General features: G+C 41.3%; 1 protein-coding gene across 1 annotated transcript in view; it reads right to left on the bottom strand.

The window, feature by feature from the left end:
• The window catches only part of DENND1B (DENN domain containing 1B), a 191,639-nt gene that overhangs the window by 156,187 nt on the left and 20,445 nt on the right, over nucleotides 1–15,007 (bottom strand). Inside the window, exon 2 of the mRNA XM_018564545.1 lies at nucleotides 8,707–8,771. Coding sequence (XP_018420047.1) covers nucleotides 8,707–8,771 — 65 coding nt within the window. The remainder of the gene's footprint in view (nucleotides 1–8,706; nucleotides 8,772–15,007) is intronic.

The following is a 15,007-nucleotide window of genomic DNA, read 5'->3' as shown; positions in this document are numbered from 1 at the left end:
ATATAGTATTGCCTATTTTTGTATAATTATCATTTGTGTCATATTAAAATAAATGTTTGCACCTTTAAACTATAAAATATGTTGTTAAAAGTAAATATTACATTTCCCAATTCAATCCTTTTTTATTTTAGGCAAAATTATGAAACGTCCAAGGAGGATGAATATGCATGCAATATTTATTCAAAGCACTGTATTCCTCTTCGTGCCGGTACACATCAATATTCATGTGCAAGTCACAGAGCCAAAGTCTGGTTTATAGCAGGTCTCTGAAACTGGCCTAAAGAGCAGAGGAGTGCAGATTACACAGACCGCTAAATGACTCATAGGATAGCCACTACCCCTCCCTATCTGTTGGCAGAATCTGGACCATCAAATAATATGGTTTTGTCAGTTACACACGGCATGATTTGAACTCTTACTAATTATTATATTTATCTTTTTTTTACTTAATAAAAAAAAAAGATAAACATTAGTTTTTAATTATATTAACATTAATATATAATTTGGTTAATTATAAAAATAAAAAAAATAAAATAAAATTGACCATTGATTCAACCTGACTTTTTTTTTTCTATGCAAAGAAGAGGTAACAAACTGTCCTCATGACCTAGACCACTAACCCCATGGAGAAGGAACCCCTCCAAATCTTAGCTGTTTTTCTCATTTAACTTTGTCCCATAAAGTTGCTCCCAGCCTTTCATTTCATTCCCGATGGCTCCCTGATTGAAACACAGAATCAAACCCAAGAAGATGGTACACACACCAATCCCATGTGGTCCTACTTGCAAATGAACAGCTATATACTGAACAGTCAATCCAAATGGTACATACTGTTATTACTAAAATCTTTTGAATGCCTTTTATTCAAGACAGAAACCCTGAACCTGGCAAGTACATTCGACTTTCTACATCAGCTTATGGGACCCTCAGGAAACCGGTCACCTAGAGTACACAGTGGCAAAAGAATCTACAAATGCAGTTTACAGACCAACAAAGGAAAATAATTTGCAGCCTGTGTCACAAATGCTCAGCTCGAAGACCCAAGAGACGGTGTTCCCACTACACTGGAGGGCACAACCCTCTTCATCAGTTTTAGAGTGGATTCACAAAAGCAAAGTTATCTTTCAAATAGAAAAAGGCCAGATCTAAAGATCTGGTTTCCTTGGCAGGAATTAGAAGACTACATTTCTTAACACCCACTAACAGTGCAGTCCTTATCTTAACTGGACTTCCCTCAAAACTCCTGCCAACTACCCTATCAACAATTACACTACCGAGCTATAGGCAGTACAGAGAAACATGTGGTTATGCCCCAAGATGCCAACAAGAGTCCCACTATTATTTGGTAATTCAACTTTCTTGGTGACCATCACCATCTATACACAGTTTCAAAAGCGCTCCTTTAACAATTTAATGATTAGATTTTCTCTTTTAGTTGATCCTACTTTGGTTCCTGATGACAAGATGTTTTGTACAAGTTATGAACATCGAAAACTGATCAACTTAATAAGCTATTATATCAAATGATTCTCACTAATATTGTCATTTCTCCAATGCAGTGTATTCTAAAAGGAGGGAAGGGCTATCACCATTCCATATCTCATTAGTAATTCCCTCATGGTGTCAGAAACCACCTGCTACTGTGCATGCACGGGGTCCAGTTTTCCATACTATGGGTATACGGGCACTTGCGCGCGCCAAGCAACAGCCGTTCAAAAGTGGCGCACAGGAAGTGATGCTGTTTCCCGATGGATCACCTTATTTAAAGCCAGCCTACCTTACTCCAAGTTGCTGGATTGTCTTCAGCTTCCACTGTGTTCCTTGTGCTTCTGATTACCTGGCTGACTTTTGACCCGGATTGCGTACTGGACCTGCCTCTGTCTCCTACCTTTGTACCTCACTGCCCGACTGGATTTGCCCCCTGGCTTGTTTGACCATGATCTTGGATCCAGCTCTGTATTCCGCTGCCTGCCTGGTTTTGACTACAGCTAAGCTTGACCCGATCCGGTACCGGAACTTCAGCTTGCACGGTGTGATCACCACTGGCACCTGTGCCACTCACTGTCCACTCAGACTCTGTTCCAGAGTCTTTGGGACACAAGGTGCAAGGGAAGCCTCCTCCCACGTTCAGTCTCAACCCAGGTATGTGACACATGGTCTTTGTAATACTATTCCATGTGTTTAATGTAAGAAGGTATAACAATGTCTTTCTGCTATATAAAGTTTTCAATTAGGCCAGTCATTTCGTTTTCCACTGGGCTTAATGGGAGAAATCACAAGTAGTGTACCTGGAGGAACCTCTCGTCAGCTACAATTCCTCACAGCTAAAAAAAAAAAAAAAACTGAAAATGTTTTTCTGAACTTTTGGATTTGGGGACTCCCGCAGCAAGTTCTAGACTAATCTACATAAACAAAAGGTATGTTCCTTGTAGCGCCACAAATGCCCCTACAGACATTAGTCTTTACTGGGCATCAGTTTGGTATTTTCCCTTACTTTGCTATAAAACATGTCAAATAAAAATGGAAGCTCAGTACAAACCCCTTTTCTTGGAAATGAAAACAACATGCAGGTATTGATGTGGTTCATCACTTCATCATATTTTATATATACGTACATCACACAAATGCATCGGAATTGTACATGTTATATGAAACATTTGTCTTCATTTACTCATGTGAATGCATGAAGCATACATTTTAGAGCAAGGACCAAAAAAAAAAAAAAAAAGCTTGATAACAAATCAAGCATAAGAGGGGTATCTGAGGTCTTACAATGCATTTTGTTTAGTGATATCTTCCTTTCCAAAAGTGGATTCACTTTATACACTAGCATATATGGTAAATTCACAAAGGAAACACTGCAAGGTCTGAAAGCCATCTATGCATTGAAAACTGTAGTATTTCTTGGTATATTAAATGAATACAAGCTATTTTTTCCATTAGTCAGCGGTGCCGCTCTAGTGTAAAATTTTAAATGGATCCCAACGACTGCCGATGAGTTCCTGTGTTTGTGGTTAAGCTGTGTTTTCTTTTGAAGCCCTGCCAAGGCTCTGGTGTTAATGACACTAGCAGGAAATCATAAGGCAGGGGGCAGCTGTGTATTATTTCTGATTTAGCTGTGAACACATCACACAGAAAACATGCAGATCCACTGGGAGTCTGAGATGTGTTAGTCCTAAGGATCATTCTGATAATGATGGTAGTACTACTACTTTTCAATGTATGAATTCAAGAAAAATGCATCCAGAAGCAATAAAAAAGCCAGCATAGATGGTCATGCTCTTACGATGGAGGAAAGCCAACAAGATCTATTCAGCATTGCTTCCAAAGATAACCTCACATTTAGGTATTACTACATTATATGTTATATTGGAATTTATATTGGGTGAGCCACAAATGAAAACACTAGGTATATGCTCAAATTATAAGCTCCCCTGGCAGATTGTTTAAAATGGGCAAGAGGGACACACCTATCTGCCACAAATGTCAAAGGGTAGAAGGAGATATTCTCGATAGGGTGTGGGGATGTATTAAAATCAGACCCTTTAGGTCCCAAATCCGGAACTCATTTCCCAGAAATTTGCCATTCCCAATATACGCAATCCGGAATGGAGCCGACTAGGTATTTTTAATGACTGTGATCTCAGCGTACCACAAGAAGCTCTCTTGCTTTTTTTATACAAGGAAAACCATAGTCATGAACTGGACATTTAACGGAGACCCTCAACCTCAGTTTACGTAAAACATTAGTCAATAAAGTACTTCACCTCTACAGGATAACCTACAAAACCAAAGGATGTCACACCAAGTCTGATAAAATCTGGGGAGCCAGGGTTTCCTGTCGTACCAGGCTCCAGACTGATGTTTTCACCCATAATAGAGCAACCCCATGCCCCCCCTTACCCCCAGACAAAACCACATTCTTGATAGCATTGAAGGTCTGCAAAGTAAGAGGCACACCGCTAGTAGTTTATGAGAATCTTTTTCATTGAAAGAAATCACATAATAGTTTGACAATTTCTACAACTGCACAGAACTACTGTTTAACTCAGTGTTTCTAAATCTTTTTTTTAGTCACAGCACCCTTTAAAAAAGAACCCCAGGAATTCTCTTTTTAAAATTAACCCTTGCAGTGGGGCAACCCCCGCACTGCATGGGTTAACTGCTCGTTTGTGTCTAGGTTAAAAAACAAAGATATGCTCACCGAAAGCTCTGAGCCAACGTCTTCTTAGACCGGTCCTTCCAACATCTCTCCCCCTTCCTCTGCAGTGGTCTAAGTTCCCCTAAATCTTCAACGTCTATACACAGTGTATGGACGTAAGGATGCTGAGGAACATTACAATCCTGCAGGGAGGGGGAGACAGGCTGGAGGGATCGCCATGATTGCTGGTCAGCTCGGAGCATTGGGTGAGAACATCTTTTTTAATTGTAGCACCTAGACACAAACGAGCACTTAACCCTTGCAGCGTGGGGGTAGCCCCACTGCAAGGGTTAGTAAAAAATACTGGAGTTCTTCTTTAAAAGTATTTCTTCAAAATCTCAAGGCACCCTATGTCTAAAATGTCATACATTTGAAGGGGGACCTTACGCAAGAAGACACAAACCGTGGGTTTCCTTGTTCACATGGAAGTGCCTCTTTCAAATCAAGATTCCCCCCATTCACATCAATCACCCTATGCATCAGTAGCCCTTCACAACAGAAGCTCCCCACTCATATAAGGCTGGGTTCACACCTAGGCGTATTGAATATGCGCGTTTGTCGCGCGTTTTTACCGCGATTTGCGGTTTTAAAAAAGCGCGACAAACGCCCGTTTCCGAGGGCTACTTGGCTGTATCCCAATGGAAACGCGAGACCAAAACGCCCCAAAGAAGTACATGCACTTCTTTGGGCGTAGGCTGTTTTGTATCGCGTTCGGACGGGCGGAAATACGGCAAGGTGTGAACCAGGCCCATTGAATACAATGGGATTTAGATGTTTGAGCGTTTTGTAGAGCGTTCGTCGAGCATTGAACGCGCTACAAAACGTTCAGGTGTGAACCAGGCCTTAAGGCCCCCCTTAGGACACCAGAAGGAACACCAGGGTGCAACAGAACCCTGGTTTAGAAAGGCTGGCTTAACATACTTTTGTTGTTATAATTTGTAAACACACAAAGGATTGGATCCTTTATCCAACATTCACATGGTCACATGATCATATCAATTTCTCTTTAAAGAATGTTTGAAAATTAATAATATACGTTTTTATTCTTTGCTTTGCACTTCGTGTTGAAGGTCCAAGATGCACTGATCTTACCAGAATACTTTTCAGAGTCTAGATATAAAAATGTTAGTTTATTTAAAAGTGGAGCTTGCAATAACTTGAAACATCACAATATACAAAAAGAGCTTTATTGCTTCTTGTTACAAAGAATCAACAAGCTCCTGTAAAGTCACTTTACCAGAGGTGTTGTCAGCAGTCCTCTGCAGGAAGGAGGAAGAATTTCCTCAGTCTCCTCTCCCCAAGTGATCAGACTGCAACATTATTTTTAGCTGGGGCTCTATTGAAAAAGTTGACAACTTTTTCAATAATCGATTATAATCGATTATGTCGATTAGTTGTTGCAGCCCTACCGCGGATGTCAACTGGTTAAGTTATACAAATCTGAACACAGCCATGAACTGCACAGGCACCAAGATTTACAGCATTTTGCCATTTCTGTGCTAGCATCGCAGTCCGGGAAGTAGATGCAAACTAAACAAGAATGTCCCATCCTTATGGAGAGTAATGCACATGAAGGCATTGTCAGGAGGAGTACTATGATCTATGTAAGAGGTAATAAATAGGAATATGTTATATTGCTTAGTGTACATTATTCAGCATGCATGCACTTCACTTAAAAGGCGTATCCAATGCGAGGTAGAGAACATTTGCATTAAACAAACAAAACATAGGAGTTTACACTTCTTAATACATCTTAGCCAAGTATCTGCTCTACAAGTGTACTAAGGGGACCTAGGCCACAATCAGGAGGCACAGTACAAGAAGCTGCAAGCATAGTAACTATTCAGCGTATCAGGAGATGTCTACCATTGTTAATAAAACTGACAGCAATTTGTCAACTGAGCAATAGACAGACACGGTAAGCACCATGAACATCGATGAGTCAAGTCTGATTTGTAAGTAAGGCCACCGGACAGAGGTCACGTCTGTGTACCAGACAAGATATTTTAGGACTGCCCTATACACCAGCCAAAGACGGGCTCTCTTCATTATATACCAAGTAAAAAAGTGAGCTATTTTTAAAACTAGAGGTCAGTTTTGTCTTTATCTCAGAGATCTGTCTTCAACATATAGAATACAACAAAAATAGGAAAAATAAAACAGATGTGTGGGGTTAGCCCCCCTGCAAGGGTTAAGTTATATTTTTGGAAGAACAAGATATCACATTAATATATACAATATATACAATATATACACCTTTTTTGTTTTTTTTGGGATATATATATTTTTTTTTTGGTTTTCATCGTTTTTATATATATTTATTTTTATTTTTTGATCTGTATGCGTCTGAGAAAAGACTGAATTAATACGGACTTCCTTTTGGTGATTGTTATACGTTTCCTCTGCTTGATCTTAATAGAGGATCCACTTCTACAAAAGAAACACTTTCATCACTCTGTTTTTCTTTATTGTACTTACTTTATTGCTACATTTTGTTTAATAGGTTATTAATTCACGTTAATGTATTTTTTTAGAGCACTTTTTAGCTACTTCAATAGTTGTATTTGACACATTGTATTTCTATAGATGTTTCACAGAATTTTCAGCACTAATTTAGCACTCATTGTTTTTATGCTGTTATTAGTTGGCACTTCACGTACTAAATTTATTCACATAGATGTGAGTGACATTCCCTCTGCGAATGCATTTTATTTATTACTGATACTACACCAACTATAGCCTGTTTCTATTGTACCGAGAGGCTTCTAGCGCTGTACTTTACAATTTTTAACCCTTAGGGCTTAATGCCTGAGTCTAGCTGCTTTTAGCTTCTATTCGGTTTGATTTTAATTCACTTTAATTGTTTGGGTATATCCCTCTCCTTTAGACATCTCTATTTATAGTAAAATCTAGCAATTCACGGTTACCATTAGCGCAGACTTTTGTCTATTAAGTTATATTCTGCCCGTGTTCTTCTTTAAATGCAGGAAATATGGATCTTTGGAAATCTAAACAGACTGTATACTTCCCAGATCACCTTCTCCTGCATTTAAATGTTCCTGCGTTTACCTGCGACTACACATAGTTACATGCATTTAGACGTGTTCAGAGTATCTAATCTTCCCCAGGACGCACAGATTTCTATTTTCTCTAAACACAAGTAACCTGAGTGCACCTGAACACAGGTAAATGCACAGTGCCAATTATACAATTTAACAGCATTACTCATATTAAGGGCCCATACACACCAGTGCAATGAGTTAATCGGATGGTTCTGTGCAAAAAAAAAAAAAAAAAACACCACACAATGCACCTACCGTGTGTTAACAGTACCCAAGGTATGTTGTGTTGCCATTCAAATTTGGCCCCCAAACGCACCTCCCTCCCACAATGCAATTTATTGCGCTGCAACGTGTGGTAACACAATGATGTGCGCAAAAAAATTGCATGCACTAGTTTTTTTTTTAATCGCACCACACACACACACGAATATACAGACACATCTATCCGTCCATCCATCGATCAATCAATATCTCTATCTATATCTATTCATATTTAATGTACATTCTACTGTATATTCTAGTTGGATGTCCCATGGCACCCAGATGTTACGGAACAAATGTCGTGATTTATGAGACTCGGTCTTTTATTCAAACAGGCAGGAGGCAATATGTGTGATCAGTCTGCCAAGTTACAGTAATAAACAAAAGAAGAGGTAGATTCTGTGGGCCATAGTGGGGATGGACTGTTTTAATATAGCAAAAGGCTGGAGGCATGTGGCTCTGTATACCACACAGAAGACTGGAGGTCTGTATTCACTACAGCCCAAAGGGGGCCTGGACACCACACACAAATGACTAGCTGTCTGCTTCATGTACCAGGCAAAATAAACTAAAGGTATGTCTAGTATACTAGGGAAAATTACTGCAGGCCGCGTCTCATATCTGGAAACAATTGCTTTAGTTTTGGAAAAAATGACTATAGGACTGCTTAGCACACCTAGCATAAACAACTACAGCTCTGCTTAGTATACTGGGCAAAGGTATTCATCAACATTCAACATTCATATTCATCAACTGACTCATCACTTCATCACTCTCCCTGGACGTTGCGCAACGATTGTGCATCCAGGGACAGCTGATGAATGTTTAAAGGGTGAACAAAAAATGTGCTCTACTATGCCACCAAAATCCAGTGTACCCATCGCACTCCTGACCGAATAATACCCTTAAAGTCGGGTGGGTGCCAAAGTGACTGCAGATGCCTGTGCAATCTAAGTTAAGTTTATGTATAAAAGGCACTCGCACTCAAATAGAATTTCAAGTCTCTGTAAACATTGGCAAGGAAAGGATTGCTATAAATCCGATTTGAAATATATGCCAATTGATTTTTACAGATAATCCCATACATTTAACAACATATTGAAGATTACACAAAGCTTGCTTAAGTAAAAGATAAATGGTACTGTAAGAAACAGTATTTCAGCATAAGGCAATGAGAGGTACCTTCATTTTCAGAGGCTGGGCACTCTACTTTCAGCACCAAATCAAATGTTCTCTCAGGTTTTTCCCTGCAATGAAAGCAGAAAACAAGTCTTTAAAAAGACATAAACAAGTGATTAAGTATACGACATAACATTGTATCATAGTTTTGGCTAGAGTGGGGAAGGATTGGAACCCCAGTGCTTCATGGGGCTCAACTAAAGCAGAACTCCAGGCAATTTTTATTAACCCTTGCTGTACGGCCACCCCCACACTGCAAGGGTAAACTGCTTGTTTTGGTTTAGGGAGGAAAAAGGGGGGAAAAAAAAGGGTTATACGCACCAGATCCTCCAGGCCAGCTTGCTTTTAGACTGGTCCTTATGCCTCGCTCTCCCTGTGCTGCAGCAGTCTAAGGCCCCCGAGTCATCACATTCTAGCCACAATGTACAGGTCATGAGGACGCCGAGAGACATACCCTTTGCTACAGCGTAGGAGGATACAGGCAGGAGGGAGTGCTGTCATAGCCGGTCAGCTCGGAGTATCAGGTGAGGATATCTGTTATTTTCCTCCCAAGACCAAAGCAAGCAGGTAACCTCTGAATTGTTAGGGTAGCCCTATTGCAAGGGTTAATAAAAAGAGTTGCCCTCACTTTCTGTCCTGCTGACAATGTGAAAGAAAAAAAAACGCATCAGAAACACATCAAAACGGATTGCAGTGCAACTGCACAGACGCACACAGTTGTGATGCAGTTTCTGGTGTGAACTGGGCCTAATATGTGACTAAAAGTGGACCTCTTTCCTCTTTTTTTACTCACAGAGTTAAGCTCCCACTAGTGAAATTAATTAGTACAAAATTAATGAATGTAGAATGAGTAAAAAAACAAATGACATCACGGAGGTTCTGGTAGTCTAAGTTTAAATCACAGCTCTCTTCCAGGAAACGATGGATAATAAACCATCTAATTACATTGTTCTCAGCTAATCTGAGGACTACTGTACCTTGCCACTTTATGTTTTTGGCGCATAGAGAGGGGGCAGGCTTCCGTAGTCCTGTCTAGCTTATGTTGTCATCCTAGGATTGTAAATGTGTTACAGTACTGGCAGAATCATCAGGTGAAAAAGAGAAGAAAAAAAAAAAAGATTTAAAAATGGTTTTCTATTATTAGCTTGCATTACATCCTTATCATGGCTAAATATGAAAAGAATGTTACAGTCATCTCCAATGACATGGTAAACATTTCAAATAACGTATGTGCCCCTGAATGATTGCTTCTATTACTGCAATTATTGCAAAAATGTATGTTTTCAGATCTTCAGCCATTGTGATCGATAAAGGAGACCTCAATGACAAATTACATGTATGTCATCTTTTGGATACTGAACATGACCATAATAACCACCAACACAAATGACTACAGCCTAGCAAAGCACGCAATTCAGTATTGGTCCCTCTACAAGGTTGTGGAAGAATGTTAGCCAGCTCATCCTTCATTTCAGAAATACTGGTAGGTTTTGAAACACAAACTACTTGATTTTAGTCATGACACATCGCATGAGCTATGAGAACAGGCTACTGAATTTAAAGGAGAACTATGGGGTCAGTGTTTTTCCCCATAGTTCTCCTTAGGGTAACGGGAGGACACAAACTAGCGTCCTCCCGTTACCCTAAGCTCAGTATACCGCGAGCTACAGCTTGCGGTATACTGAGACGCCGCACCTGGAGCGGATCCCGACGTAGATGACGGGATCCGCCCAGCTGCGTGAGTGACAGCTGGCTCTGCCTATCTAAAGGCAGAGCCAGCTGTACCCGCCCCCTCCCCCAGTCAGCGCTGGCAGATTGGAGCGGGGAGAGGGGAATCCAGCCCCTCCCCCTGTCACGGCAGAGAGCCGTGACAGGATCGAGAGGTGAGGGAACCCGGTATGTGTTCGCTCACCTCCCGATCTACTAAGCCGACCTGTGACAGTCTCATTGTCACAGGTCGGCTTAGAACTATGAGGTGAGTGGAAATCACTCATCTCATAGTTCTCCTTTAAATATGTTCTCATTGGAAGTACGGAGATTAAGGGGGACATGATTTTCATGTACAAAATGTTTACCGGGGATAGCAACATTAGCAGCAAACTCTTTACAATGAACTCCATGACAAGGACGAGAGGCCACCACCTAAAATTGGTGGAGAAAAAATTTCAGCACAAGGGGTGAAGGGGTTTCTTCTCAGTTAGATCAGTCAGGGTCTGGAACTCGCTGCCACATGCTGTGATTTCGGCTGAGAGTGTGGAACCATTCAAGAGGCGATTGGACGCTTTCCTCAGAGACCGTAATATACAGGGGTACAAGTACTCCTAAGAATGAGAACACACCGATACCTATACATACTATACATCAGTAGGACCATACACATACACACAATAGGTTGAACGTGATGGACATGTGTCTTTATTCAACCTCAAATACTATGTAACTATGTACATCTATTGGTAGATGTGCGATGTTATAGGGAACATCTAGAAATGTTGACTGTGTACCTTAGCAGTACCTTGAAAAACCTATTTGTCAAATTCCCCAAAAAAACAGCAGTGCATTTCATGTGACTTATGACTCAAAGCTGTAGATTTGCACTGTGAAATCACATATTAGTCATCTGTACACTCAGATCTAGCCAGTTTTCGGTTTATCATTTAGAAAAGGAAGAAGATTCTCAATTCGTTATATGCAAAGCTTAAATTTTCCTGTAGAATTTGTCTGCCTCTCAAGTCCAAAGCTTCCATAATAGTCAATGAAGCCATTAATTACATTAAATTACCACTAAGTACTCAGGGTGTGGGAAGGGGTAGGCCAAGCATGACGTTTACTGGAAAAGGCAATATGAAACACATTCTCCTGCTCATCCCTGGATCTACGCATCATTTTGGGATGTTGTGTCCACCTAAAGTGTATGTCTGGGTAAAAACAGATCAAAACAAAAAAGCATATGTAGTAAGTCTCTGCAACTTCTCTTCTGCACAAAGAGGGAGGTGCTTTGGAGTCAACCAAGAAGAAATTCTGGCAGGGCTGATAATGCTTGGGATTTAAATGCACCAGAAAGAGTTTGTCAGCTCTCGATAAAAGTTATGAGCTTACTAGATTTCTGGATCAACAATTTTTTTATCCTACACTTGCAGTGTTACGTGTTTCGAAGTGGCACCAACTTTTTTAGTCCTGGAAGCCGCTGTGGAATGAACATTTACTGATAAGGTGGGAGTTTGATACATTACCCTATAGGATTTGCATAGCCAGCCTTATCCACCAGGCAAACAAAAGGCATTAAAAGGAGAACTATGGGGTCAGTGCTTTTCCCCATAGTTCTCCTAAGGGTCACGGGAGGACATAAACTAGCGTCCTCCCATGACCCAAAGCTCAGTATACCGTGAGCTACAGCTCGCGGTATACGGAGACCTGGGACAGATCCAGACATTATTGTCTGTATCCATCCAGCTGCGTGATTGACAGCTGGCACTGCCCATCTAGAGGCAGAGCCAGTTGTACCCATCCCCTACCCCGTCCGTTCCGCCAGTCAGCGCTGGAGGATCGGAGGCGGGGAATCCCTGCAGTGAGCCATGAGCGACAGTCACAGTTCTCTGCAGGGACAGGATCGAGAAGTGAGCGAGTGACGGTATGTGTTCGCTTACTTCCCGATCTATTGAGCCGACGTGTGACAGTTTAATTGTCACACATCGGCTCAAACTATGAGGTTGAGTGAAAATCACTCACCTCATAGTTCTCCTTTAAATCTTGCTTGCCCTGATCTTTGCCACCAAACAGAACAAACAAGGCATAGGACTTTCTAAAGTCCTCTGTGGAGAAGGCAACAGAAAACTCCAGATAACCAACAAGTCAAAGTTCTCCTCTTTGTTATTGGAGGGCTTTCTTACAAAATATGGGTAGAATAATGTTCCGAGTGGTAAGAACTTTCCTTCTACCTTGGCAAAAATCCTTGGAGCTGAGAAGAGGCAATAAGGGAGGGATGAGCTAAAACCTCATTGTGAGGCACAGGAACTCCTGTGAGCTCTTTCTGATAGGAACAAGGCGGTAAGAATCCCTGAGATCCAGGATCACCAAAAAGCAGCCAGTCCGAGGATGGTCTAGGAAAAAAAGATTGAATCCATGTGAAACATTGTTTACCTGACTGATTTGTTGGGAGGCCTGAGATTTCGGTTAAAGGGAGACTAGACTCAGGAGTTAAATCTTAAAAATAATTTTAAAGTACTTTAACTATTAACAAAAAATCTAATGTGTGCATCATTTGGTTATAGATCCCCAAATAATCTCTGAATTGATCCTGACACTGTTTTTTCCTTCTGGAAGGTGGCTGCTTTTGTTCCCCATAGTCCCAGTGTGTGTTGTAAGGTAGCCACCATTCCAAGCTCACTCCTGTGATGGACTACAATCTCACATTTAGTTTACTAATTTTTTTTTGAGATTGTAGTCTCAAATTGAGTGAGATTGGAGCGGAGACTACTTTACAACACAAACAGGGACCATGGGCAACAACTGAGTGATACACAAATAAAATACATTTTTGTTGATAGCTATGGTGCTTGAATGCATTCTTAAGATTTGACGCCCAAGTTTAGTGTCGCTTTAAGACGGAACGTGTTTCTTTACTATAAAACACACGCAAGTAAAAACACTTCCCCTGCTCCTCTTCCAGTGCAGGAATTATGACCCTCTTATCCACCAAATATCCTAAAAGAAGAGTCAGTGCCCTGGATTTATTTGGGGACATTCCATCACCAGGAATCTTAAGGGTGGAGGGCTGACAAACTCCACCCTGTTTCCACTCTATCAGTCCCACAATGAAAGTATTCAAGGTTATCTGCTGTGGGAGGAACCCCCCCCCCCCCCCCTCAATCTCCCTCCAATGGGGTCAACACGTAAGTGTGACTTGAATAATTGGTCAGGAGGGTTAAAGATGATACCCCCTTTACCCTTTATGTTATAGCCCACCACTGCTTCGAAGGGTCACCACACACGTTACAATCTAGCCGCTTAAATCTCTGTACAATCAAGTTTAAATCTTCCAAAACTATGTAATAGGAGGACCCTCCCTCCAATCAATCTGTATACAATCAGGTATGTCCTCGTACTAAACACTTGTTGATAGATCTAAAAAAGATTTTACAATTGGAGTGTAACGTGTGTGGTGAGCTTAAGGCTGGTCTTCCTTGTTATCCTGAACCTGGGGATGGCAACCCTGTTAACATATGAGTTTTTAACTTCCTGAGCCAGAAGTCCAAAATCCTGGCCACAGGGGGTGGCTAAGGTGGGCTTCAGATTTGGAAGTCTAGAATCCCAAACCCCGTTAAGTAGAACATCAATCTTTTTGTCCATTGAGCCCTTAAAGGGATTCTAAACCCTCCCGTTTTTTTGCCTATATCTACTGCTATCAAGCAGTAGATATAGGCAAACCGTTTTTAAAAAAATACTTACCTTTTTTTCTTTGCACGCTCCCGCCCGAGAAAACGAAACTGTTCGGGCGGCCGCAAAGCATCTTGGGGCGGGCGCATGCGCAGTTCGGATTCTCAGCTGGGAGACGAGCAGAGACGCAAGGTAAGTCTATGGACACGTGTACCCGCATGCAGACACCGCTGGATCAGAAGTGCCTGCAAGCAGAGAGGAGTCAGCGCTGGATCGGAGAGCCGCCGCACCGCTGGAGGGACAGATGAAAACATCAGGAAAGAAGAAGATCGAATTAAGAGACATCATTTAAAAGGTACGTGCTGACATTAAGGGAAAAAAAATTATCCTTTAATGTCACTTTAAGAATGCATATATCCTCAAAAGCAAGGTCCACCTTTTTCGATATCTTAGAGAAAGGAGCATGGAGACGTTAATTCCAAACTTGAGTTGGATCCTGATCAAAGCGGAACCAGTGTTTCAGATTATTAGAGCTAAAAAGCCAATTTTCAGGATCGGCCCACTCCTTGATTATGGGGTCAGGAATACTTTGTGCACCGGTACAGCCTTAGTCTTCTCCTGTAGGTATTGGTACATCTGAGCATGCCTAGATAACTGGACCTTCTCCTCCTAAATATCTTAGGTCTCTAGAACCATCTATAGCCCTCAGAGAGCCTAAATCTGGAAGAGGATTCTTCCTTATGTCAGTACCCTTCAGTAAAAGAATCTGGCTAATGAGAAAGATCACTAATGTCCCTCACATTAACCACCATATGTGAAACTTCCTCCACTGCTGACAGCATAGGAATTGGGGCCTCAGGCACAGGAGGAGGTTGAGCATGGTGTCTCATGTCTGCCAAGAGTGACCAGAAGAATTGAGAAAAAGAGA

The sequence above is a fragment of the Nanorana parkeri genome, unplaced genomic scaffold (genome assembly GCF_000935625.1).
Source record: "Nanorana parkeri isolate BGI_ZX_2015 unplaced genomic scaffold, ASM93562v1 scaffold759, whole genome shotgun sequence".
NCBI lineage: Eukaryota > Metazoa > Chordata > Amphibia > Anura > Dicroglossidae > Nanorana > Nanorana parkeri.
The sequence above is the reverse complement of the archived record's forward strand: the minus strand, read 5'-3'. Positions and strand labels throughout refer to the sequence as shown.